The sequence below is a fragment of the Cutaneotrichosporon cavernicola genome (assembly GCF_030864355.1).
Source record: "Cutaneotrichosporon cavernicola HIS019 DNA, chromosome: 3".
In the NCBI taxonomy this organism is placed as follows: Eukaryota; Fungi; Basidiomycota; class Tremellomycetes; order Trichosporonales; family Trichosporonaceae; genus Cutaneotrichosporon; species Cutaneotrichosporon cavernicola.
Window position 1 is genome coordinate 2349221 of NC_083395.1, and position 25030 is coordinate 2374250.

The following is a 25030-nucleotide window of genomic DNA, read 5'->3' on the forward strand; positions in this document are numbered from 1 at the left end:
TCACTCAGAGCGCCGTGGGTTGCCTCCACTGCACCAAAGTGGAGGCACGGAGATCATATTATCTCCGACCCTCCACTTCTCAACATTTTGAAGACTGCCGATCGCTGCAACAAACCTCCATCCATCTCCCAACCATGGCCCCACGAGCAAGCAAGCGCACGAAGAACGAGCGCGCACCGTCGCCAACGCGCGCGGCCTCGGGAACACTTCCTCAAAGCCGCCTGTTCGCACCCTTCCGCGCGCTGGGATATGTGTCCGACCACGTCCCGTTCTCGATGTTCGTGCACACCCCCAAGGGAGCACTCGCGAAGCCAACAGTGCACGTGGCGACCAGCGTCGGCCGGAGCTGGCTCCTGTGGGATGCTGAGCGGATGACGCTTCTGTTTGCCGGTACGTCTCGGCTGCAGAGACATGATTGTAGCTGACAGCAGGACCCGATGCTGGCGCGCCGATTGTGAGCCTCGCGCAGACGGGCACGGAGGTGTTTGCGTCCGCGGGTGCGCGGGTGATCAAGTATTTCCGTGGAAAGGAGGCCGCCGAGTACCTCTCTCCCAATGGGGAAGAGCTTGGCCAGATCTTGCTCTTTGGCGAGCAGATCCTCGCCCTCAAGGCCGACGGGTCGGGGCTCCTCGTGTGGAACATTGCGAGCTCGGAGCTGGACAACGAAATCACGTTCCACTCGAGCTTCACCGCAACGACGGTCATGCACCCCGCGACGTACCTCAACAAGGTGGTAGTCGGGAGCCAGCAGGGCGAGCTGCAGCTGTGGAATATCCGTACTGGGTGAGCTTCGACTGGTAGACCCTACAGCTGACAGCAGATCGCTCATCCACACCTTCCCCGCGCCGTCGTCCGCGTCGCCAGTGACGACGATCGTGCAAGCGCCCGCTCTGGACATTGTTGGCGTCGGGTACTCGGATGGCGACATTCGCGTTCTCGACCTCAAACATGGCAACCTCGTGATGCAGATGCGTATGGACGAGGGATCCGTCACCGGCCTGTCGTTCCGCATGGGTGAGCTTTTAAACGGGTTGAAAGTGGCTGACATCAGACGGGACGCCAATCCTCGCATCTGCGTCGTCAGCTGGCGCCATCGCGATCTGGGACCTGAGCAAGGGTGGGCGGGTGCTGCACACGCGCCGGAGGTCGCACGAGCAGGCGGTGAACGGACTGGAGTGGGTGCAGGGCCAGCCATTGCTGGTCAGCTCGAGCGCAGACAATAGTGTTAAGGTGAGCTTTTCACTGCTTAGCAAAGCTGACAGCAGCAATGGCTCTTCGACTCGCCAACAGCGGAGCCACGGCTGCTGAAGTTGAGGACAGGACACCACGCGCCGCCCTCGTGCATTCGCTACTACGGAGAAGACGGGAAGCAGATCCTGACGGCTGGCCGCGACCGCGCGTTGCGGTACACGTCCGTCGTCCGCGACTCAAGAAGCTACGAGCTCTCGCAAGGTTCGTTGATCAAGAAGGCGATCGGGCTTGGCGTCTCCGTGGACAACCTCAAATACCCACCCATCACTGCAATGTCCTCCTCTTCAATCCGGTCGAAGGACTGGGAGGATGTCCTGACGGCGCACGCTGAAGACGCATCGGCGCGGACGTGGCGGGTCGCTGACAAGCGTCTGGGGCAATGGGAGTTTGACGTGGTCGACGGCGACGTGCAGGCCGTGTGTGTGTCAGCATGCGGTAACTTCGGCCTGGCAGGCTCATCAACGGGCGAGATTCGCATGTGGAACATGCAAAGCGGCAAGGAGCGGAAGAGCTTTGCGCTCTCTGGTCCTCCTCAGGGGGACAGCAAGCCGAAGGTCATGCAGCAGGGCAAGAAGAAGGCCAAGAAGGCGGGGAAGAAGACGATCGAGGCGATCACGGGCCTGGTTACGGACGCGTTGAACACGGCCGTCGTGGCGAGCACGCTCGAGGGCAAGCTCTACTTCTTCGACTTCCATACCACCGTGCGTGTGGAGGTGATGGAGCTGGACAGCTCGATTACCGCGCTCGAGCTTCAGCGTGACAGCGGCCTGCTCGCTTGTGTGTGCGACGACTTGGTTGTGCGGTTGGTCGACATCGAAACACGTCGCGTCGTGCGTGAGCTGCGCGGGTTCAAGGGCCGCATCCTCGACGTTGCTTTCACACCTGACTCGCGCTGGCTCTTAGCCACCTCGCTCGACTCGACGGTGCGCACGTTCGACATCCCGACTGGCCGGCTCGTCGACGCGTTCCGCGTGCCGTCCATTGCGACGTCCCTCACCTTCTCGCCAACTGGCGACTTCCTCGCCACCTCGCACGTCGACAGTCTTGGTGTGCATCTCTGGGCCAACAAGGCGCAGTTCAGCGACATCGCCCTCCGCCACATCCCCGAGGACGAGGATGTGCCCGAGATCGCCCTGCCATCCGTGCAAGGGGTCGACGACGCGGCACTGGCTGGCCTTGAGCCCGTGGGCGCACCAGAGTACACGGACGTGTACACGACGCCAGACCAGCTTGCCGAGGGCCTGCTGACCCTGTCGCTCCTCCCCCGCGCGCGCTGGACAACACTCTTGAACCTCGAGACGATCAAGGCACGCAACAAGCCCAAGGAGCCACCCAAGGCGCCCGAGGCCGCGCCTTTCTTCCTCCCCACCGTATCTGGCCTTGAGCCTCGCTTCGACATCGCCGCAGCGCAGACCGAGGACTCGAGCTCGCGCTTCGCCCCTGCTGCCAGCTTCATGGAGAGCGAGTTTACGCGCCGCCTGGCGCGCGAGGACGAAGGCGGCGACTACGGCGCCTTCTTCGAGTACATCAAGGCCCTCTCGCCGAGTGCCGTCGACCTCGAGATCCGCTCGCTCGTGTCGCTCGACCACCTTGGCGCATTCATGGGCGCGCTGCTCGGCCGCCTGCGGAGCCACAGGGATTTTGAGGCCGTTCAGGCTTTCCTGACCGTTTTCCTGACAGTGCACGGCGACGTGCTCATCGCCAACGCCGAGCTGAGGGGAACACTGGAGCAGCTGGACGCCGCACAGAAGAAGGAGGGCGCGAGGTTGGCCGAGCTGCTGTCGTACTCGCTTGGCACGCTGTCATTCCTGCGCTCGTAGTATGTATCTGATAGAGAATTGCATGGATCTGTCTTCCACCACGATGTCCGTTGCCAATCTGTTAGACTGATCGAACCTACATTCTGATAGTACACTATGCATGGCTACATGTCTCCCCCACCACAACGCGCCCATCGGCGCCGCGCCGCCCTATGACTGGTCTTGGTAGTTGGCCATCGGGTCGTCAAACGCCTGCCGACCGAGACGGTACGCCTCGAGCTCCTCCTTCGTGACATCCTGCTTGGCCTTCTTGCTGGCCTCCCATGCCTCCTCCTCTCCAAGCGTCTTGCGCTTCTTCTCAGCCGCCACGGCAGCGTTGAGGCGGGCCTTGTCGAGTGCGATGGCTTCCGAATCGTCATCGTACCTGGCATATTCGCTGGCCTTTTTCCCCTTGCCCTTGTCCAGCACCTCGCCCTTGGCCATCCGTTCCCGGTGCATCTCGACCAGACTCTTGACGGGCACCTCCTCCTCCTCCTCCTCCTCTTCGCCTTTCATATCCAAGAGCGCCTGCGCCGAGCTCTCCTGGTTCGCCATCTTACCAGCCTCGCCGGTGCAGTACGATCCTGGCACCAAGGAATGGCAGCACGCGTAGCCCCATGCCGACGAGTCGCGGTCAAACCACGAGCCCCATACAGCCGTGTGGTTGTTGACGTACACGTCCTCCTGGTACTTTGTGCGCGCCTTGGCCTTCTCCATGCCTTTGATCACTTCGCCTGCACGCGAATACTCGACGTCTACGGTCAGCTTTGCTCCCGCTTACGAGCTAGCCGGCACCTGCGCCATCTCGCTTCGCCTCGCCGCACTCACAATGTTCCGTTTGCCCGCCCAACAGCTCGGCCGGCATGCGTTCGAGATGCTCCTCGCCGCCGTACTTTTCGAGTATGCTCTGCTTGGTCGTGTCCTTGAGAACATTGCGCTTCTCATTGAACTCGCGGTGCAGCAACTCTCCAGCAGTTGGGTTCGAGTGCATGTTGACGTTGTGTCCGCGCTGTGCGCTCTGCCACGCAAACATTTGCAGGCGCTGCATGTTCGTCGCGTCACCAGAATAGCGGTCAAAGTTGTCTCCCGCAAAGCGCAAGTCCTCAGCCTTCTTGCCGACCTCTGGAGCATCGCGCATCGCACGCGTCTTGGGGTCGTAATGCGCGCTCTCGGGGTCGAGGTTGAGGAGGTACTTGGCCGTATCCTCACGAATACGGAGGTTACGCACAGTCATGCGCGTCTTTGTGTCGAACTTTTGCCCAACCTGGTCGGCCTCTTCGGCATACCTTGCTTCCGGGACGTCGTCCTCGTCGTCGTCACTGCCAAACTCGTCGTCCTCGGCCTTGTCCTTCTTCTTCTCCTCCATGCTCTTCTCTGCGAGTTCGGCCTCACGGACAGCACGACGCGCCTCCTCCTCGGCCTCATACTCATCCACAACCTGCTTGTACGTGCTGGGATCGTATCCGTTCCACCTGTCGCGCTTGGCATCAAAGTCGCGCGGCACAGCCTGTGTCACCTCGTCAGCGGCGATATTCTTTCCCGTAAACTTGGCGCCGCGTCGGCGAGGCCGTTCAACGCAGTCTTTCCGCTTGTGTGTCATGGCACCGCAGTTCTCGCACGCCCCTTTCCGATATTTGGTCGCGGCTGGGCCAGCAGTTCCACGGTCGTACCACTGGTTGATCGTCGATTTGAGCGATGTGTCCTTGCGCTGGTGTGCCATGTTGGGCGCGGCGCCACTGCCAGTGTCCGCCCACCATGGTGCCTTGGCAATAAAGTCGGGCACATGGGGGTTCACGTCGTCGTCGTCCGCCTTGCCTGTCAGCTCGGCGAGCTGCTTCTTGGCGCGGTACGCCGACGTCGCGATACGGTCCGAGGTCTCTGTATGTCAGGGGTTTTCTAAGCCCAGCACGTACCGGCCGGGAGGCGCTGCATGGTGGTTGTGTTGTGTTGGGATGAGTAACGTTGTCACTGGATGACTTGATCACTTTGGAGAACGCTCATGGCCGAAAGTGGAGAGAGTTGCCACTCAATCTGTCCACGTGGTATCAAGGATCAAATAAAAGTATTAAGATAAATATTCGACCTACTCGGAATTGGCTCTCCTCTCCTTGCCCAGCTTGACAACTCGAACTGGTTCTTTGTGCGACTCTTGGTGGCGACGTTATCAACAACATCATTCAGCCCTTTCTATCCATCTCAACTGTCTCTCTCAAAACAGTGTTCATAGCTTCAACAACAGTTAACCTCTTCCTCAACGCACCAAAACCTCACTGATCATGTGGAGGCCCGCCCGCACCACTGGGTCCAACGACGTAAGTAGCAAGCTGACTCACGCGAACCCATCTCACACCCAGACCCCACTTGCCAACAAGCGCCGCTTCGGCCTTCCCGAGGAGGCTCCGGCTCAGGCTCCGCCTCCTCCCGGAGGAGGTGGTTATGGCAAGCCCCCCGGAGACATGCAGTTCTTCAACGGACGTATTGACCGTGACCGCGACCGCGAGCGCCGTAATGCGCCCCCGCAGCCCCGTGATGACCACCGCCGCGATGACAGGGACATGCGCGACCGTCGCGACGACCAAGACCGCTACGGTGGTGACCGCCGCGACGACAGGGACCGCCACGACCGCCGCGATGACCGGGGCGACGACCGCCGCAGCGACCGCAGGAGCCGCTGGGACGACCAGGACCGCACGCGCGGACGTGAGGCTGACCCCCGCGAAGGTAAGATATTTGACCCCTTCACCACTAACAGTGCAGAGGGACCTCGTAAGCGCCGCTCGCGCTGGGGCGACGCCAGCGAGCGCGTCGACGTCTCGGGCCTGCCCGTCAACATTCAGGGCAAGGTCTCTGCGTCCGAGCTCGACAATTATGCCATCCACGTCCGCCTCGAGGAGATTGCGCGCAAGTTGCGCACCGGTGACGTGGTGCCGCCTGATGGGCAGCGGTCGCCTTCCCCGCCCCCGAAGTTCGACGCTTACGGCCGCCGCACTAACACCCGCGACGTCAGGTACCGTGAGAAGCTTGAGGATGAGCGCCGTCGCCTGATCGACCGTGCGATGAAGAACGACCCCAACTTCCGCCCGCCTGCCGACTTCCAGAATAGACGCAACGGCCGGCCCATGGACAAGGTGTACATCCCCGTTGACGAGTTCCCCGAGATCAACTTTTTCGGCCTGCTTGTCGGCCCTCGTGGCAACTCACTCAAGCGCATGGAGCGCGAGACGGGTGCCAAGATTAGCATCCGTGGTAAGGGCAGTGTTAAGAAGGGCAAGGACCGCCCGGAAGCGTACGCCAACGACGAAGAGGACGACCTGCACTGTGTCGTGACGGGCGACGACGAGGTCAAGGTCAAGGCATGTGTAATGCTCATTAACAAGGTCATTGAGACCGCTGCCTCGACACCCGAGGGCCAGAACGACCACAAGCGTAACCAGCTCCGTGAGCTTGCCTCGCTTAACGGTACCCTGCGCGACGACGAGAACCAGCTGTGCCAGAACTGTGGTGAGAAGGGCCACCGTCGCTGGGAATGCCCCCAGCAGCGCGTGTACAGTGCCAACGTCATCTGTCGTCTCTGTGGCGGTGCGGGCCACATGGCGCGCGACTGCCGTGGCCGTGGCGACCCCAGCCTCGCAACCAACAGGCCGCCTGGCGACACTCAGTTCGACTCGGAGTACTCGGCTCTCATGGCCGAGCTTGGCGAGGCCGGTGCGGCTGCTCCAGGCCCGGGTGCACCTACGGAGCAGCGCCTCCCGCCCTGGCGTATCTCCGAGAACTGGCACGGTGGTGGCCGCAACAGAGAGCGCGACCAGGGCTTCGGTGACCAGGGCTACGGCGGTGGCGAACAGGGCTACGGCGGCGGCGACCAGTACGGCGGTGGCGGCTACGGTGGTGACCAGGGCTACGGCGGTGGTGCTGGTGCCGCTGCTGGCGGTGGTGGCTACGGTGGTGGCTACGGCGGCGACCAGGGCTACGGCGGTGGTGCTGGCGGTGCTGGAGGTGCGGGTGGTTACGGCGGCGGTGGTGGTGGTGGCTATCAGCAGTGAGTACGGCCGCAATTCAGGTCTTGTTTTCCTCGCCGTAGCTGACACCAGATACTACGCCGGCATGCAGGGCGCGTAACGGCCCAACGGCCCAACAACCCAACGGCTTAACCCCCAACCCAGACCCCAACCGTGTTGACCGGATCTCATAGACTCTGCGCGCGGCTGACTCTGTGTGCGCGTGCTGACGCGCGCCGATGAGGAGAAAACGCGAAACCCCAAATTAAGGCTGATGTATCATGACTGTCCGACGGCGCGGTCGCGCCGTAAGCGGGCCGCTTAGAAGTGCCGCTGTGATAAATGAGGATCACAGCGGCGACACAGGTCCTCAAGCACACGACGGCAGGGCCCACTTCCACTTGCATTCCACTTTGATGTCTTGATGCTCGGGATTGTTGCAACATTTGTCTCACTTGGTTCACTTGATCACATTGTTCATGTTGTTGTCATGGGCAGACTCTACTGCAATGCATCGTGCTGTTCTTCTATGTAGCTACCACACTTCCTCGACCTTGCTGCGCGAGAGGCAGAACCCCTGTCGTCAGCTCTGTTAATTTCAACTTGAGCAAACTCACAGGCGTCACCCAGTCCTTGCACCCGCACTGCGCACCCGCCCAATCATAGTTGCCAATCTTGACACCGCACTTGGGGTTGGGGCACACGAGCTTGCCAGTGATACTGCCATTTGCGAGCACGGGCTCCATCCACGTCAGCGGCTCGACAAAGTATCCCGAGCACTTTGGGTTGGCGAGAATGGGCGGGGGTCCAGTGAGCCCTCCAGTGCTCATATTCGGCATGGAAGAGGTGAACTGCAGCCCGGAGCTTGCGCGGCGCCGCCCAGCCGGCTTGTCAACAGGCGACGCATCGGTCGTAGAGGGCGTGGAGACGCCGCCAGTACGCAGCGCCGCGAGTTGGGGCGGGAGACGGGCCGCGAGCTGGTCCGCATCGAGAATGGGCCGCCCGGCGCGCGTCAAAGACGGCTTGGTGGGTGAGATGTCTTCGCTGCTCTTGCCCTCCTTGTCCTCGTCTGCGCTGACAGAGTTGGCGCGGGTCATGGTCAGCCCATCCGGGCCCAGACCGAGGAGGGACCGACTGCGTGCCCTTCCAACCCCACCGGTTTCCGAAGCGAGTGAAGCGCGACGCGACCGACTAGCAGGCAGTCCCGTGAGGGGATTAATCACGTCGCTGGCCACCGACGGCCTGCGGCTCAACTGGTCCTTTGGCGCGGGCTCGTCGTCGTCAATGTCGAGAGCGTCGTCGTCCGTCGTGATGCTCAGGTTCAAGCCCGTGAGCGGCCCAGGAAGCGAAAAGTTGCTGGGTGTGCGTGGGCGCGAGAGGGGGGCTTGGTCCAGAATATGGTCCATCATGTGCTCGCGAAGTGCTAGGTGCTGGCGACACATCTTGCACCGCACCTTGCGTCGGTGGCCGCCGGCTGGGGTTGCGGGCTGGCTGGGAGTCGGGGTTGAGGGGTAGACCGCCATGTGTTCGGTTGAAGGGGCGCGGCCGTCGTCTGCGGGTGAGCACTTGGATTTGGGCTGGGGGCGCGCCACAGGTGGTCGGAGGGGGTGGGCGGGCGGGCGGGACATCATCTTGGTGTGATGGGTGGCGAAATGAATGGAAAGATGGATGGATCATGGAGAATTTGGATCTAACAAGTGGAGGTCTGGAATGGCTCAAGCCCTACAAAGCCAAGCCATGCCACATCATCCAATGCAGCCTTGTATAGACGGACTCACTCATGACAGTATCCGTTGTGCGCGAGAGGTACCACTGGCGTGTCATCCGACCATCGGCGAGGTAATACAATCCCAGCTGGTGCCAGAACGTATCTGATGGATCGACGACTGACCGGCGATCACGTAGAAACGTCACTGCCTCGACGGGGTCTAGGCGTAGTTCTCTCATCAGAAACGCGGCGGTGACTGTTGCGGACCGACTCATTCCTGCTTGGCAGTGGACTAGTACGCCGCCGGCTTTGGTCTCGGGAGTGTTCTGGAGCTCCAAGCCCCTCTGATCTGGTTCGTGTCCGGCGCGCCGTTGGAGCGCCTCGGCGATCCAGGCAACGGCACTAGGAAGTTCGCGGAGGATATCGGTCTCGGGGGCGTCGTCTATCATGATGGCGAAGACTGCAAAGTCTGGCGCGAATTGGAGTGGGGGGCGTAGGAGGGAGACTACGTTGGTCTGGGGTTAGTCTGGGCCGGGGAGGGGGGCAAGGGAAGGATCGGAGGAGCGCAGGCGGGGGGCCCGGGGATGGTGTTGAGGAGGGAAGGAGGAGGAAGGGGGAGGTCACGCACAATACCGCGCTCCTTCAACCCATCAGCATCCATAGCCGCGAAGAGGTCACCTATCCAAAGCCCATCAATGACCTCATTGAGGTGCTCCACCACCACCTCTTCCTCTTCCTCTTCTTGCTGTTGTTGTTGGGCCAAGTACGCGGCTTCCTCGGGATCGTCCATCCAAGCCTGGTGGCGCCTCTGATGTTGCAACGTCCCAGGACCCTCTTCGGCCGCTGCAAGTTCCGCCAGACGACGGGCCGCACCCTCCAGCGTGCCGGTTTCTTTGACTTGGGCGAAGACATCGTCGATCGCCTGCTCGTCTGGTTTGAGCGCGTCGGCTGGGGCTGCGTCCAACCCCGAGTCTCGGAGGTTGGACATTTGGGGGAGCTTGGTGCCTCGTAGCGAGGCTGAGCGGGAGAGCATGGTGGGAGATGGAATGGGTGATGGTGAGTGTGATGGTGAGTGTGATGGAGGGAGATGTGACGTAGGATGAAACCTGGCTTGACGCAGGGCCGTAAGATAGGTGGGATAATGAACAAGGGTTATACGCCGTCGACAATTAACAAGTGTATTTAGCTCGCGGCGAGATGCGACGGGACAGCTCTGCGGAGGACGGGTTACCACCGAGTGGGGGTTATTACAAGTGTCGAAGGCTGCACTGTCAGGCATGTCAGGCCGGCCCCGAGGGTCCGCCCAGTACGCCCGCGCTCCTATCTTCCCGTCCTGCACATCTTATCGCCCACATGAGCAAAAGCAAGCCCAGGCCAAGCTGTAATTATCTGAATTTGTGGCAAGCAGCTCGATTCCGCATCACTGCACTACTTGTCGTCGCGGAATATACGCCACAGCGTCATGGTACTGTCGCGCTGCGCGTCTGCTAAGATCTGCTTTTGGAGCTTCTGGCGCGCATCTACAAGCTCTGGCTTATGATCTCATGACGCAAAGATGCACCCGCATTCTTTAGACATCAGACACACCCACCCCCGCTACGCCCACAGGTTGGTCGCCGCAGCATAGACGCTTCGATCTGCCAAATCTCCCTCGGTTGCCAGTTGACAGTTCTCACTACACGAACGACATCTCGCTCATGTACCCAACCCACACGCAACCTTCCCCTAACCAACACCCACCGCTCCTACGCCCGCGATACCCCCGTCGCGTTATGCTATTCATTCCACCCTAGGTTAATGCTTCTGACCGTTACACGCCCTCTGTGCACGTCAGCAACTCTTTTCCCGGCAAGAAAAAAAGAACAAGCCACAATCACTCACGAGCAAGAGCGGCGTTGTAGCGGTTGACGCGGGTAGCGGCGGTGGCGTCAATGGTCTTGTCACCAATGTCGACAAGGAGACCGCCAAGAACCGAGGGGTTGACCTTGTTGGTAAACTTGAGGGTCTTGCCGTCGGCGAGGGCCGAGCCCTTGAGGGCCTTCTCGAGACGGGCCATGGTCTTGGAGTCGAGGGCCTCGGCCGAAGTGACAACGACCTCGAGCTCTCCCCGGTACGCCGACATGAGGGTGTTGAAGTCGGCAAAGACCTTGTCGGCGGACGAGAGGCGGCCGTTCTCCGAAAGGATCGAGAGAAGGTTGGAGAGGTAGGGCTGCGACTTGGGGACAACCTTGTCGAGGGCGACCTGGCGCTCCGAAGCCGAGAGGGTGGGGTTGTCTGCGTGTGCGAGGAAGGAGTAGAGGGACAGCAGGAAGCGATGGAATGGAGGCGTAGGTCATTGTCGAGGAAGAGATGGCGTCAGCAATCGCTCTACTCTAGCCCAGAGCAACCTCGCACAACTCACGGATGAGGGCGGCGAGCTTGTCGTCGGTCTTGAGCTTCTGGCCGAACGACTCAATGTCCTTGGCGAGAGACTCGAGCTCCTTGGACGACTTCTTGAGCGCCGCAAGGTAAGCCGAGGTCGCGTAGGTGCCGGTCAGCGAGTTGAGCTGAACGGGCGCCTGTGGGGTCAGCAATAGTTCCATGCATTCTCCTTCTTGTCCCAATCCCATATACGCATCGTGCGGTCCCAATACCCTCGCCTGATCCAGATCCAGTCTCCAAGCAGCCGTGCGGTGCATTTGGACTGGCGAGCTGGCGAGCTAGCTAGCACGCTGGCGTGGATCGCGGATTTCGTCGGGGCGATTTGGGACGACGGTTTATTATGCGCAGATGGGATTTTCGGTGGGGAGCAGACGAGAGACGGACCTTGACCGACGAGGCGGTGGCGTAGCCACGGCGGGCAACGGTGCGGGCGATGGAGGCCATTTTGGAGAGAGTGGTGAGGAGGGTGGTGGAGATGGGGTATACGGTGCTTTGCCTAGCAGCGAACTGATCCGATGCGAGCCAACCCCTCCTTCTCCTTGCCCCAAGCTTGACTTGGCTCAGCCAGCCGACCAGCCAGCCGCCAGCCAGCCAGCCAGCCAGCCAGCCAGTCACTCTGAGGCTCAAGTCCATCTAAGCGGGCCAGGCGGAGGTGCCTTTTCTCCGCCAGCCCGCGAGTGTGGCGGTTCCATATGTGCGCCTATCTTGAAAAATACTAATTTGTGTCTCAAGGTGTTGGGAGGCCTGTTGAGACGCCTAAATTATGGATGAAAACTGGGGGGTTTAGTTAAATTTTGATTCACCGAACTTGAGCACGACTTCAGGGCAACCGCGTCAATAGGAGATACCCTGAATCGGGCAGCGTAGGGCCGTCAGGAAGAGGATGTAGGGGGGTTTCAGGGTATATGTGGATGGGGAGAAGGTGGTTGGTTTAGAGCGGCTATAGGAGAAACAACCAAGCCGCAAGCCGTATACCCGTATAAGAGGCACGGGTTGCTCTTTAGTGCGACTCCTTGTCTAACTGATTAGGTTGTCCCACTGGTACCTTTTTTTTGCTAATATGGGCATGTCTAATATAATCCCATACCTTGGGTCTAGTGGGTAAGTTGAGGAGGAGATTAGTGACCAGCCTTTGAGTGGATGGTAGGCGGGGGGGGTGGGTGGTTGTTGTTGTGTTGTTGACAGTCAAACTGTTGCGCCTCTCACGCCTCTAACAAAACCCCTTTGCCCCGTGTGACCCCACCCTAGGGGGTCACCCTTGGTCTCCACAAATTTGATTCCGCTTGGTTGTACCTTTGCGATCCGTCCCATACCATCCAGGCCATCCAGTTTCCACTGTACCTTTGGGTACCTCATCTTTGCATCAAAGACAAAGACCCGATCAAGGCCGGTCCCCCTCCTCCCCCCTCCCCCCTCCCCCCCCTCTCGCTCTTCGGCCCTCCCCTTGCCTCTCTCACTCTCTCTCTCTGCTGCCGCTTCCCTAGTTGCATCAACTTCGGCTGTCTCACTCAAACCTCTCATTCACCCTTTGCTTCTACCGCCGTTACCGCTACCAACCCTTCCTCCGACACCTCTGACCTTTGCCTCACCACCACCAATCTACTCAAAACTACTTTGACTACATTAACTCATCACTCTTCTTGTGTAAAAAAAAAAAACAACAACATCACCTGCCCCACCTTCCCCGCCTCCCCCTCCCACCCCCTCTCCCTCGCCGCCAACACTCACGGCTACACTGCAAAACTCTTAGGCTCGCATCGCTACGCCTTCCCTTCTCCTCGCCACCACTCGGATCATCATCCCGTCGCTCCTCACATCACAATCTCGCAACCTCACCCTCCTCCGCTCACAGCTCCTCCGCCACACCTACCCCGGCCACTCTTGCATTCCCTCATCACGCCATTGACCGCCCCCCGCCCATCATCATCCTCATTATAGCCCCACTCACATCACAACATCACACGGACACCGGTCACTCCCTTGTCGTCATTTCGCAATCTTTGCATTTGGACACAACTCGTCATCTGACCACTGCCGCTTAACCGCTTAGCCCACACACTCGTCCAGCCACCTCCACCACAGCCACACGTTCCTGGGCAGAATGAATACGGCACTGCCACTTCTCAACCTGTTGCATAACGGCAACTACAATGGCAGCCCATCCCTAGCAGACCACAACTTTGGCCGATCGTATAGCGAATACACCAACGGCTCAGACGCAGAACCAGCGCCGACACAGTCAAACGGCTACAACCCCTCGTATGGGTACCCCTACCCCGACGACCTGTCGACGTTTGGTCTCTCGGTCCACGACCAATACGGCTCGCGGCCCAACAGCTCTGGACAGCCGCCAAGCACTGGCGGTTACCCCAACCTCGTCGGGCCAGACTTTACGTCACACCATCAGCACCAATACCGCAACGATGGCGGCCACCATGGCCAGCACTCTCACCACAATGGGGCGACTACCGGCGAGCCAGCGCGTTACCTCGACCTGGATCTGAACCAGGCCGGGCCATCGAGCTATCGCCATCCGTCCAGCGGCGACATGTACGCCCAGTCGGAAGCTTCGCAGGAGGGCGGAGCGACACATTCCGTTGTCGACTCAACACGGGATGATCACGACAGCAAGGCGGCGAACGGATCGCCAGAAGGCGCTGCTCCTACCGAGGGAGCCGAAGCCGACAACGAGGAGCCACTCTACGTCAACGCCAAGCAGTACCACCGCATATTGAAGCGCCGCATGGCGCGCGCACGGCTCGAGGAGCTGAACCGCCTAGTCCGCTCGCGCAAGGTGAATAGCCCACGCTGTGGAGATGCTAACCTCAGCCCTATCTGCACGAGTCCCGACACCGTCACGCCTGCTCCCGCCCTCGCGGCAAGGGCGGACGTTTTCTCACTGCCGACGAGATTGAACAGCTCAAAAGGGAAGAGGCCGCCAAGCAGGAGAGCGGCTCGACTAGCCTTGACGGCGACGCGCCGAGCGGGAGCGTGTCGGGAGAGGGCAGTGGGGTGTCAGATTCCTCGCCAGCTTTAGCATGATCGGGGCCGGCACGTAGGGGACAGTGAGTGTCATCGTCATGACCACGGACGAGTCGGGACGCGCGAGTCACGCGCATATGCGCATGCCTTGAAGCCAAGCCGAACTACATCTTCAACAGGGTTCGCACTTGGGCCGCTGGCCAGGGAATGACGCTGTCTTGCCGATCACGACGTAACGATCACCTTCACATTTCCATAGACAAAGTCCACCGGGATGTGTGTACTTCTAGACCTTGGGGGTTTGCTCGCGCATTTGTGGGGGGCACGGGCATGTTAGCAATGTTGTGCAGCATGTTGTGTGAGTGCTTGCATGCATGTGTGAATTCGAGGTACAGGGGCTGAGCAGTGGTGAGAGGTGAGTGCCGACCGGCAGGAGGTTTTGAACGGCCGAATTTGGCCGTCGTTTTGCCCAATAAGGTCAACGCCCTGTGATTGGCCAATGAGACGAAGGTCGCTCCGATATTGGACTGCCAAGCCATCATCTTGTCATCGTCGCGTGGCTCAACTTGCCGGTTCTCCCGACTTTTCCGCGTGCACAGACATGTTCACATGAACAGAAACAGAAACAGCCGACAGGTGACCCGAGCCAACAACCAACAACCAACAACTCAACGCCTCTCAGGTTCAGGCCATCAAACAACAGGGTACTGTACTACTCCCAAGCTGGGACATTCCGGAATGCGCCGATGGCTTGTAGATCAGACATGCTCGTGGCTAGGCTATTTACAACTACAAATGGCAGATCAGACCCCTTCTGGGGCGCCCTGGTCTCTCCACGAGTGCGCTAGACATGCTAAGCACCTCGGATTAAGGATGACAAAATGGCAATCTCATCATTTCTGCCGTTGCGTCAATGGAGGGTATGCGTGTGCAGGGTATGGCGGTGTTGGCGGGAGGTATGCAATATTTGGTCATGGTGGGGGAGGCGTGGTGGGCTGAGGGACCAAGAAGGAGCAGGTGACGACGGAAGGAACACAGGTGGCAAGATCACGGACCGCACGCCACAGCGCACGTCACGGCGCACGTCGGACGCCTACTCGGGTGTGTCGTCCTGCATGTGGATTTGGTTCTCGGAATCGTCTTCGGCGTATGTCTCGTTTGGGACGGGTGCGTCGAACGGGTCTGCGGGCGCCGGCGGTGTCTCCTGCCTCTGCCGCTCTAAGTGGCGGCGAAGGTGCTCGCTGCGAGGCAATGGCACCATTTTGGGGCGGAGCGAGGGCGAGGTGGGTGATGGTGGACGCTTCGAGCCCTAGTGTTAGCGAGTGGCGGCTTCCTCTTGTCGCTCTGCTTCACGCCCTCCCAATCCTTGAGCAGCGCTGTGCCAGCTTACAGAACGAGCGACACAAGTGACACAAGTGACACTTGTCAAGCCGCGTCTCCTTGAGCTGCAGACGAACATCCAGCGGCTCAATTGACTTGATGGAGTTGCAGCTGCGTCCACCCCCCCCCCCCCCCCCCGTGACTGCTCTCCCCGCCCAGTCGCTGGTCCTTCTCCCCTTGCTTTACACACACACACACCCCATTCTACACTTACAGCCATCACAGGGGGCACCTCGCGCCCGTCTGGCCGTTCCACCAGGGCCGAGAGGTTGAGCTCGGTCCACTTATCCCCGTCCTGCTGGGGCATCATGTTGCCCGCGATGGAGCGCAAATTCCCCCCAGCAGCCTTCTTACCACTGGACGCGCGGCCAAATGGATAACTCGGGTGCAACTGAGAAGGGAGGACCTCGTCGGCGTCGAAACGTGGTGGCTCGAGTGATGAGGGGATGTCCAGGTTCTCGTCGAAACCGGGCATGACGTGGGCCCATTGCGCGTCGGGCTTCTCGTCCATTAGGAGGGCGAGGATGTATTCGGGTGTGGCGTGGAGGTGCGTGAACCGGGCGTCCTGGAGTTAGAGGGGAAGCAAGGGGATAAAAGGTGGTGCTGTAGACCTCATCAAGTAGGTTCCAGCTCGAGACGCGCGCACGCAAAGGACGACGCAGGAGAGCGAAAGCAAGAGAGCAATCCGGAAGCCAGGCTCAATCCCAGCCCTCCGTAACTACTTACAGTGATACTTGTCGTCATGGTGAATGTATAGTGAATTGAGTAATTTGAGGTCGACAGATGATTGTTTGTTGTTTGCATCTGTGAGGGCGATGGTGAGTGCAAGGGCCAAAGGCTGTCCACGTGTGATTACGTACACAATCCAGTGGAGTGGAGGTCGGATTTCTCCAGCTTGCATGTTCAGTTTCACCAAAGATTTCGGATCATCGCCACCACAACAAAACAAGTCGACATGCTCCAACGTCGCTTCGTCGCTGGTACGCGCCCATTACGCTCGGGATTGGGAGCATGGTACTCGTCTGAAGCGTCGTCCTCTGTGCCATTTCAATCCGGGCCCTCTGCGCCATCCTCTGAACCCTCCACCTCCACCGAGTCCTCCGCCACTCAACCATCACCCGCCGGACCGGGCCAGGACCTCCCGTCAGAGGCTTTGGACCTCGACCAGCTGTGGCGCAGCGCACTGAGTGCTCCGTGAGTCAACCCAACTCTATCTCACCATCCTCCTCCTTGGCTCCCTCCCTCCCTCCACTTTCCCCCATCATGCTAATCCCAGTGCCGCAGCGCTCAGGAAAGTCCCGCGCACCTCCTCAAAGACGCGCTCCCTCCTGGCCACCTCGACACCTACCCCTCGCGTTTTCAAGGGCGCCCTCCATCGCACCCGCCGAGCCGAGGGCCAAACTCCTCATGAAGCCGGCAAGTTCAACGAGACGCTAGGCAACATTCTCTCCAACCTAGTCAACAAGAAATGGGAAGTCGACGGCAACACCTTCCGTGCACCGGGCTCGGCGCGCGGTAAATCTCTCAACCACCTCACGTCAGCCCCTTCCGCTTGGGGTTTCGGCCAACCACGTGTGGAGGAGGACGATGCGGAACTCACGACGGCGCTTGACGCTCTCAAGGAGGAATTGAGTGGTGTCCAGACTCCAGGAGAGGCGGTGCAGTGGGCGCAAGCGAATGTGTTTGCGCGTACACCAGAAGAAGTACTCAAGGGTGGCGAGACGCCGCGTCCTCAATGGCCAAGGACATACCCTCGAGCGCTGGCCAATCTCATCAACACCCTCTGGATGCGCATGAACTCGCCACACCTTGCTTTGGCCATGTTCGAGCACGCACGCACGCTTAGCGTCGAGAGTTATCTCGCTGGGTGCCAGACAAGTGCTTATAATGAGCTTATTCGGGTTCATTGGGAGGCATTCCGCGACCTCAACGCCGTTCTCGATGCCGTGCAGGAGATGGCGCAGAACGCCGTCGCGTGGGATCGATACACCCACGGCTTTGTCGCTGGTATCGTGGATGCCGCGGGCAAGGACCTGCTCGATGCACGCAGCAAGAGCGCAACCCACCGCTGGGGCAGCGAGGCGTACACCACGCTGGCTCGGCTTGAGAATCTCCTGCGCGAGGACCAGGAGCGCGAGGAGAGAAAGTACGAACGGCGGTCCAACACTAAGCGAATCGCCAGGCAGGGCAGAGTGGCCGCCTGGTAGGAGGCAAGGCGCAACACACTACATAGCACATCTCCATCTCTGCATATGGTACAACAATGGCCGCACACCGTTTAATCGCCGCCCTGCAAGCGTGCCTGCGACTGGGAGAAGAGCTTCTCCTGGAGCGCCAGGAGTTCTTCGGGTGTCATGCCGTTCGTGTTGGGTTGGTTGCGCTGGCGGTCTTTCTGGCTCTGCTTGAACTCGCCGTGGGACTCGTCGACCTCGGAGATGAACGATTCGAAGCCGAGTTGCTGGGGTTAGCACGAGAGCCTGCGGGGCAGGGTCGAGGAGCACGCGTGACGGGAGTGGAGAGCTGCAGGGCATTTATATACCGTCGCCGGGGATCTGGCAATAGTTTCTGGTGCACCTTGGGCACATCCAGCAGACAGAGTGGGGGTGAGGAAGGTGAGGAAGGTGAGGGACAAAGGGGGGAAGTGAGGGACAATGGTGACGACGCGGAAGGTGACGGCGACAAGACTTCCAGTGAAGCGATGAACGCTCTAGCTGGATATCTCCCCCTTCCCTCCTTCCCTCCTTCCCTCCCTCCCTCCCTCCCTCCCTCTCCCTCACGTGAACAAGTACCCACCTTGAGAGCCTCTAGGACGTGTTCCGGCGAAATTGTCTTCTTGCTACTCTCCTCGCACACCGTGTTACTCTGTGCCGAGATGAGTTTGATCCATTCTTGTGTCAGCTCCCTCATCTCTGACAACCCACCAACACAACAGTCGACGATAATCTCCTTCGTATCCTTTGCGCATGACAGGTCCTCGGGGAGCATTTCTGTTGTCAGCTACCGCAAGGAAGGAAGGGGCAAGGAGAGGATGACAAGGCAAGGTGGATGATGGTAATAAAGGAGAGGTGACGCACCACTGATCAGCTTGTACACAGTCGCTTTGGGGAGTGTGTGCTCGTCGTCGCCGCCGCCAAAACCTTCGCGGTCGGACATGGTGGATAGTGGATGGATGGATGAATGGGTGGCGGATTGTAGAGAGTGTTGACAAACAACAGAACAACAGATACGTACGAAATCCTGAAATGGAATGAGCCTCCACCACCACAAGTCACAGTCATACTCGTAAACTCGTCATCTCGTCAACAACCACTCTATCAGGCCATCAAAATGGCAACAGCAGGTCGTACCCAGACAGTACACGGTGGTGACCCTCAGGTACAGCTACTGCTCTATTATCTCAAAGCTGATCCCAGAACTTGGTCGAAAAGGTCATCCGCGCGCGTATCTACGACTCGACGTACTGGAAGGAACACTGCTTTACGCTGAATGGTGCGTCGTCCTCCACTCTCATCGTCTTGGTACTCCAGCTCGCTCGCTTGGGGCTCGCCGCTGACATAAGCCGAAACACTCATCGACAAGGCTATCGCACTCCACGCCATCGGAGGGGTATACGAGCGCCAGACACCTACGCCATTCATGTGTCTCCTTCTCCGCCTGTTGCAGCTTCAGCCAGACAAGGAGATTCTGTTCGAATACCTCCTCGCCGAAGAGTTCAAGTACCTCCGCGCGCTGGCGGTCATGTACATCCGCCTCATGTTTCGGAGTATGGAGGTGTTCGAGATACTCGAGCCTCTCATGAAGGATTATCGAAAGTTGCGGTATCGACAGGTTGGTGAGTGCAACGAGGGCGGCCAGCTTCCGGAGCAGTGTTTGGGGTGAGGGATGGGGTTGGAGTTGAGGTTGGGGTTGGGGTTGAGGCGAGGCGGGGAGAGGAGGCACCGGAAGAGGAGACAGAGGCCGCCTCTACAAGGGATAGCTGGATGGCCGACCTTGGTAGCCAGCCCCGTTTCCGTTCTTGAGACCCAACGTTCGCTGACACTAGGCGGGTACACCCTAACGACATTCGACGAGTTCATCGACGAGCTCCTAACCCAGGACCGAGTATGCGACATCATTCTCCCGCGCCTGACTCAGCGCGCAGTTCTGGAAGAAACCGAGGGCCTTGCTCCTCGCAAATCCCTCCTCGAGGACGAGGACGAGGACGAGAAGCGCGGCCGCCAAACGCCATCAGATGGGGGTTCGCGCGAGTCGTCACCCGACCTGCGGCGCGGTCGCAGTATGTCGTCAAGTTCATCGGCGTCGAGTAGGAGCCGGTTCATGTCCCGCTCGCCGTCGCGCAGTGATTCAGAGGACGAGGGCGACGTCGGCGACACGCGGATGCGGTACGTATCGCGCTCGCCGTCCTTGTCCCCAGATCGGGTGGTGGCCATGCAGGGAGACAAGATTGAGGGCGACGTGTAGGGTGTAGGAAGTAGGGCATATAGTCATGCATAGCTGTATCACTGTCACTATAAGAGAGAATGAAGACTACCTCCGAGGTGCGCCCATGCTCATGCGACCCTCGAGCTCGTCGACCTTGGAACCCAGCTTGGTCGCGTTGGTGTCAATGCTGTGGATTGCGCGGAGTTGGGCACCAAGAATGGCACTGAGCTGGTTGATCGGGTCGTCGCTCTGCTGGCTCGCGGCATCCGCGGCGTTTGGCGCGGTGGGAGGGGCGGCAGCAGCGCCAGCCCCAGATGTAGAGAGCTTGTTGACCTCGTCGATCATGGCCGAGAGGTTGCGGCTAATGTCATCGAGCTGCTTGTTCAGGTCCTCAGCGAGCCCGTAAGCCTTCTCACGCTCCCGGTCTGCAGGCATCTTGGGGACGAGCGGCGTGCTGTCCTTGTCGCCAAGTGACGAAATCTCGCGCTCGTAGTGGCTCAGCATTGCGTCCAGCTGCTTCTGCTGGTTCTCAATGTAGTCGAGGTTCTTGTCGAGCGTGGACTGGTTGTTCTGCGCCTCGACCACTTGTTGGTGGAGCACCGCAATCTGGTTGCCGTTCCGCACAAGTACCTTGTCCCACTCTCTCACCTCGCCTGCCTGCTTCTCAAACTCCTTGACCTGCGACTCAAGGTCCTTGCTCCATCCGTCCACAATGTCGTCGAGCGTCTTGCCGCGGAGAAGGTTGGGCGCTGGCTCGGTCACCCCAACTGGAGAACCGGGCTTGACCGCCGGCGTGCCAGCCCCACCCGGAGTTCCAGCCATGCTGGCGGTGACGGCCGGTGTCGCGGCGCCAGTGGCGGGGGCGGTGCCCGGCTTGGACCCGAACAGGCCTGCAGCTGGAGCCGACGAGGACGAAGCCTCGGCGGACTTGGGTGCGCCGAACAGGCCAGCAGCCGCCGGGGCAGCAGGCGCTTTGGCCTCTTCCTTCTTCTCCTCAGGCTTGTTGCCAAAGCTCGCGAAGAGACCACCGCCAGCTGCGGGAGCTTTGGGAGCCTCAGGCGCCTTGCCCGCATCCGCGGTCTTGCCCAAGTTCGCAAACAGGCCACCGCCAGCCGCGGGAGCCGCGGGAGCCGTGGGACCAGCAGGAGCCGCGCCAGCCGCAGGCGTGGCAGCCTTGTTGCCGAAGCTGAAGAGCGAACCGCCGGCCGGGGCAGCGGGCGCGGCAGGCGCAGCGCCGTCCTTCTTCTCTTCCGGCTTCGATCCGAACAAGCTGGGCGTGGCAGCGCCAGACGCGGGGGCGGCGGGGTTTCCGAAGAGACTACCCGGAGCGGGGGCGGCAGCGGGGGTGGTGGTCCCGCTCCCGACAGCGGGAGTGGCGGGCTTGCCTCCGAAGCTGCCAAACAGCGACGCAGCAGCCGGAGCAGCTGGGGGTGCGGCCTCCTTCTTCTCCTCGGGCTTGGAACCAAACATCCCCGGCGCGGGGGCCGCAGCAGGCGTGGTGCTAGCGCCGCCGCCAAACAGGCCGCCGGCCGCAGGCGTAGCAGTCCCGCTAGCCGGGGCGGACGACGGCTTCCCGAATCCTCCAAATAACGACCCTCCAGCGGCTGGCGGAGCCGCGGCGGTGGCTGGAGGAGTAGTGCTCGCCGCGGGCTGGCCGAAGCCGCTGAACATCCCTCCAGCGGGCGCGGCTGCAGCAGCAGTAACAGGCGGGGTGGTTCCAGCAGAAGGTGCGCCGAACAGGCCAGCTCCTGCGGGTTTGGCACCGCCGCCGAACAGTCCTCCAGTTGGGGGCGTGGATGCGGGTGTAGTAGAGCCTGCCGCGGTGGCGCCGAAGAGAGGCTTGGGGGTGTTCGCCCCACTGCCGGCAGGCTTGCCGAAGCCGCCACTGAACAGGCCGCCACTGGCGGGTGCTGACGGGGCAGCCGCGGCTGGGGGAGCCGGGCCGGGAGGGTTGGAGGCCGTGCCGCCGAAGGAGAAGGGGCTAGAGGGCTTGGCACCTCCGCCGAAGCCGCTTGCTGGTGCCGCAGTGTTAGTGTTGCCGCCGCCAAATAGGCCACCGCTCGCAGGTGCAGCGGCAGGCGCGGCAGTGTTCGAGCCGCCGCCGAACAATGATCCCGCCGCCGGTGCAGCCGCGTTACCACTACCGAAGAGCCCGCCTGATGGTGCTGCCGCGTTGGCGCCGCCGCCAAAGGGCGAGGCGCCTGCGCCACCCGTGTTGGTGTTGGCTGTTGTTAGTGAGAGCTGTGGTTTCGTGGTCAAGAGCAAGAGCTCACCTCCGCCAAACGAGAATCCGCCCGCTGCAGCATGTCAGCTTCGCGATACGCGAGACTAGCTTACGCTTGTTGTTGTTCTGACCAAAGCCCCCAAAGCCAGACATGATTGACGGTGTTGTTGCTCGAGAGATGTGACGGATGATGGGTTGTGGACCAAGATTCTCGGGCGCCTAAACCTCTTGAAAGCTAGGCGGGAAGTGGTTGACACGCCTGTAAAGTTGGCCACCTAAATTTGGTTCCGCTCGAATGTGTTGAGCATTAGCGCGTTCAACTCTTGGACTTGGCCATCAACAACACACAAAATGGCCGCTGTCGCTGTACGTTTACTCGTCCGAGTCGAGCTGACAAAAGCCCGTTAACCCGCGCCCGTTCCTGCAGGACCTGACTGGCAAGACTGTGTCGGTCAAGTTGAAGTGGGGCCTCGAGTACCGCGGCTTCCTTGTCTCGACGGACGGGTACTTCAACCTCCAGGTAAGTCGGCCGGCGCATGCAAAGTTCTCGAGGCTGTGCGAAACTGTTGATCTCGCACTGGATGGGAGGCCCACAGGTTGGACGGATGTTTCGAGGACACGAGTTGAGGCAAGGTTGAACGATGCCTCGACGCCAAGGCTCATGTGACATGAATACAGCCGCTGACATACAGTTGACAGGTACTGAGGAGATCGAGGACGGCAAGAGCAACGGGCAGCTCGGCGAGGTGTTCATCCGCTGCAACAACGTGCTGTACATCCGGTGAGCTAACGCGCTGATATTCGCTGACAGACAGTGAAGCGAAGGATTAGCGCGGAGCGAGAGAGAGAGAGAGAGAGAGAGAGAAAGTCAGCACGTGAGCGAGTGCCCGGCGAGATAGATCCGAGAGTCCCAGAGACCGGCGCGAGTAGGCGTGTTTGTATGGCGTAGGATGCCATGATACCAATAGCGAGTGCGGCGTTACTGACTGCCTTGGCTATCACAGAGCCTCTTACACATCTCCGAGTCTAACGCTGTCGAGCTGAGATGGCTACGTGCTGACGATGAACACAAGCTGTGACGGCGACCGACGCATAACAGAGTGCCCATTCTTCCCTCTGAGTGCAGGTGTTGTGTTGATAACGGACCGAGTTGTGTAACGAGATTAGCAACCCGTCCTCGATCTGTCCAACCCTGCGCCGCCCACATCTGCGCTTCTCACATCTGGCACCTCACACATTCCAAGTCACTGCCATTACCATTACGATGCGTACATAGGAGTATCAACATGCTGTGTCGTGACGCGCGCGCAGTGTCCAGGCGCGTCTGCGCGCGCTCTAGTGAGCCTATATCTAGACCGTGACCTTGGCGAGGGCGTTGGCCAAGTCGTCCGTCTCCTTGTCGCTGACAGGCTTGCCCTTGTCGTCGGCACCGGCATCGACGCCGTCGTCCTCGCCAGCCTTGGCCTCTGGCGAGATGCCCTCCTTCTCCGCCTCCTTCTGCTCCTCGTCCTCGCTCTCGCTCTCCTCCTCCTCCGTCTCCTCCTCCTCCTCCTCGCTCTCGGGCTCCTCCATGTCGTCGAGCTCGTCGAGCGCATCCTCGTGGTCGTGCACGCGAAGCGCCTCGCGGAGCTTCTCGATGCACTCGTCCTCGGGATCGGCCTGGTTACCGTTAATCTCCAGCGTCGTCAGGTTCTTGAGGTGCTGGGTGATGGCGACGGCGAGGATCTCGATCGTACGCTTGTCAAACTCGCCGTACTGGAGCTTGAGCGTCTCGAGCTTGGGGTTGGAGCCGGCCTCAAGCGACGCGGCAAGCGCGATGCCACCAGCCTTGCCGAGCAGGCAGTCGGAGAGGTTGATCTCGCGCAGCTGGGGCCACTTGGTGAGCTGGCGCACAATCGCGCGCGTGCCGCTCCGCGTGGCAGTGTTGTCCTGCAGATCCAGGACCTCGAGGTTGGGGCACGCAGCGAGACCCTTGGCGATAGCGGCAATGCCCTCCATGCGGATACCGTTCTGGGGCATGCGGACCTCGCGGAGGAGGCCGTGCGCCTCAAAGGCCTTTGCCCAGGCTGGCGCCGATCCGTTCTCGAGACGGTTACGGCCGCAAACGAGCACGCGCAGCTGACTCTCGCGACCCGCGGCCTTGGCACGCACGGCGTTCTCGTACAACGCGTTCGCGACGATCGTGCCGCCCGCGGGACCCATGCCGTTGTTGTTGAGCTTGAAGTTCTGGAACACGGTGTTGTTCTCAAGGAACGGGACCATGGCATCGGCACAGCGCCCGCCAAAGGCATTGTCGCTCAGATCGAGCTCGACGAGCGCAGGCGAGTCGATCAGCGCATCACACAGTGCACTGAGGGCATGCGGGATCTCGGAGATGAGGCGGCCGGTGAAGATGTCCGCGAGGTCGACAATCTTACATCAGAGAAGCAGATGCGCAGGCTCACCTTGAGATTCTTCTTCTCCTTGAGGACGGCCGCGATGGCCTGGCACGCCTCGACACCGAGCGAGTTGCCGCCAAAGTGCACCTCCTCGACGTCGGTGAGGTCTGCGAGCTCGGTGATATAAGGCTCGAGGTCGGCTTTGGTGTTGGCCTTGAGGTTCTTGCCGAGGATGGAGAAGACCTTGCCGCCGTTTGAAGAGGACATTGTGAGTGTTGTTTATGACAAAGGGGAGATGGACGCAAAAGTTGGGATTCCGAGGTGGCACTTCTTGTCAGTTGGGTCGCTTGGGTGGCAATCCTCTCCGGTTCAACGGAATCAAATTCTGACCACGTGCTGGCAAGGCACGAAGCGATGTGATGGCAAAAGTTACGGTCCGGGTGTATTAGCTATCTTCTCAACCGACC

General features: G+C 60.4%; 13 protein-coding genes across 13 annotated transcripts; 6 read left to right on the top strand and 7 right to left on the bottom strand.

Annotated features, from left to right (window-relative positions):
• Positions 1 to 134: 134 nt before the first annotated feature.
• Positions 135 to 3071, top strand: UTP21 (uncharacterized protein; the record flags this gene model as incomplete). The annotated part of the gene is made up of 5 exons (XM_060599371.1): positions 135 to 390; positions 432 to 783; positions 821 to 1014; positions 1052 to 1230; positions 1266 to 3071. 5 exons carry the CDS (start codon positions 135 to 137, stop codon positions 3069 to 3071), a joined length of 2787 nt encoding a protein of 928 aa, XP_060456071.1.
• A 150-nt stretch (positions 3072 to 3221) lies between these two features.
• SLU7 (uncharacterized protein) lies at positions 3222 to 4982 on the bottom strand (the record flags this gene model as incomplete). The annotated part of the gene is made up of 3 exons (XM_060599372.1): positions 3222 to 3805; positions 3879 to 4928; positions 4964 to 4982. The coding sequence occupies 3 exons, from the start codon at positions 4980 to 4982 to the stop codon at positions 3222 to 3224; spliced, it is 1653 nt and encodes a 550-aa protein (XP_060456072.1).
• Positions 4983 to 5326: 344 nt separating this feature from the next.
• BBP (uncharacterized protein) lies at positions 5327 to 7169 on the top strand (the record flags this gene model as incomplete). The annotated part of the gene is made up of 4 exons (XM_060599373.1): positions 5327 to 5362; positions 5405 to 5771; positions 5808 to 7089; positions 7142 to 7169. The coding sequence occupies 4 exons, from the start codon at positions 5327 to 5329 to the stop codon at positions 7167 to 7169; spliced, it is 1713 nt and encodes a 570-aa protein (XP_060456073.1).
• A 414-nt stretch (positions 7170 to 7583) lies between these two features.
• YVH1 (uncharacterized protein) lies at positions 7584 to 9789 on the bottom strand (the record flags this gene model as incomplete). The annotated part of the gene is made up of 4 exons (XM_060599374.1): positions 7584 to 7625; positions 7666 to 8600; positions 8827 to 9271; positions 9385 to 9789. 4 exons carry the CDS (start codon positions 9787 to 9789, stop codon positions 7584 to 7586), a joined length of 1827 nt encoding a protein of 608 aa, XP_060456074.1.
• Positions 9790 to 10566: 777 nt separating this feature from the next.
• On the bottom strand, positions 10567 to 11621 carry ATP5 (uncharacterized protein; the record flags this gene model as incomplete). Its single annotated transcript, XM_060599375.1, has 4 exons — positions 10567 to 10577; positions 10638 to 11030; positions 11158 to 11314; positions 11562 to 11621. 4 exons carry the CDS (start codon positions 11619 to 11621, stop codon positions 10567 to 10569), a joined length of 621 nt encoding a protein of 206 aa, XP_060456075.1.
• Positions 11622 to 13278: 1657 nt separating this feature from the next.
• On the top strand, positions 13279 to 14219 carry HAP2 (uncharacterized protein; the record flags this gene model as incomplete). The annotated part of the gene is made up of 2 exons (XM_060599376.1): positions 13279 to 13971; positions 14007 to 14219. The coding sequence occupies 2 exons, from the start codon at positions 13279 to 13281 to the stop codon at positions 14217 to 14219; spliced, it is 906 nt and encodes a 301-aa protein (XP_060456076.1).
• A 1033-nt stretch (positions 14220 to 15252) lies between these two features.
• On the bottom strand, positions 15253 to 16283 carry CcaverHIS019_0308820 (uncharacterized protein; the record flags this gene model as incomplete). Its single annotated transcript, XM_060599377.1, has 3 exons — positions 15253 to 15468; positions 15754 to 16104; positions 16266 to 16283. 3 exons carry the CDS (start codon positions 16281 to 16283, stop codon positions 15253 to 15255), a joined length of 585 nt encoding a protein of 194 aa, XP_060456077.1.
• Positions 16284 to 16494: 211 nt separating this feature from the next.
• CcaverHIS019_0308830 (uncharacterized protein) lies at positions 16495 to 17746 on the top strand (the record flags this gene model as incomplete). Its single annotated transcript, XM_060599379.1, has 2 exons — positions 16495 to 16733; positions 16816 to 17746. 2 exons carry the CDS (start codon positions 16495 to 16497, stop codon positions 17744 to 17746), a joined length of 1170 nt encoding a protein of 389 aa, XP_060456078.1.
• Positions 17747 to 17817: 71 nt separating this feature from the next.
• On the bottom strand, positions 17818 to 18692 carry NCB2 (uncharacterized protein; the record flags this gene model as incomplete). Its single annotated transcript, XM_060599380.1, has 4 exons — positions 17818 to 17997; positions 18333 to 18427; positions 18461 to 18526; positions 18614 to 18692. 4 exons carry the CDS (start codon positions 18690 to 18692, stop codon positions 17818 to 17820), a joined length of 420 nt encoding a protein of 139 aa, XP_060456079.1.
• A 174-nt stretch (positions 18693 to 18866) lies between these two features.
• Positions 18867 to 20000, top strand: CcaverHIS019_0308850 (uncharacterized protein; the record flags this gene model as incomplete). Its single annotated transcript, XM_060599381.1, has 4 exons — positions 18867 to 18914; positions 18953 to 19028; positions 19099 to 19371; positions 19582 to 20000. 4 exons carry the CDS (start codon positions 18867 to 18869, stop codon positions 19998 to 20000), a joined length of 816 nt encoding a protein of 271 aa, XP_060456080.1.
• A 66-nt stretch (positions 20001 to 20066) lies between these two features.
• Positions 20067 to 22338, bottom strand: NSP1 (uncharacterized protein; the record flags this gene model as incomplete). Its single annotated transcript, XM_060599382.1, has 3 exons — positions 20067 to 22186; positions 22235 to 22258; positions 22299 to 22338. 3 exons carry the CDS (start codon positions 22336 to 22338, stop codon positions 20067 to 20069), a joined length of 2184 nt encoding a protein of 727 aa, XP_060456081.1.
• Positions 22339 to 22536: 198 nt separating this feature from the next.
• Positions 22537 to 23016, top strand: CcaverHIS019_0308870 (uncharacterized protein; the record flags this gene model as incomplete). Its single annotated transcript, XM_060599383.1, has 4 exons — positions 22537 to 22551; positions 22586 to 22705; positions 22878 to 22966; positions 23001 to 23016. The coding sequence occupies 4 exons, from the start codon at positions 22537 to 22539 to the stop codon at positions 23014 to 23016; spliced, it is 240 nt and encodes a 79-aa protein (XP_060456082.1).
• A 519-nt stretch (positions 23017 to 23535) lies between these two features.
• On the bottom strand, positions 23536 to 24830 carry rna1 (uncharacterized protein; the record flags this gene model as incomplete). The annotated part of the gene is made up of 2 exons (XM_060599384.1): positions 23536 to 24597; positions 24630 to 24830. 2 exons carry the CDS (start codon positions 24828 to 24830, stop codon positions 23536 to 23538), a joined length of 1263 nt encoding a protein of 420 aa, XP_060456083.1.
• Positions 24831 to 25030: the final 200 nt, after the last annotated feature.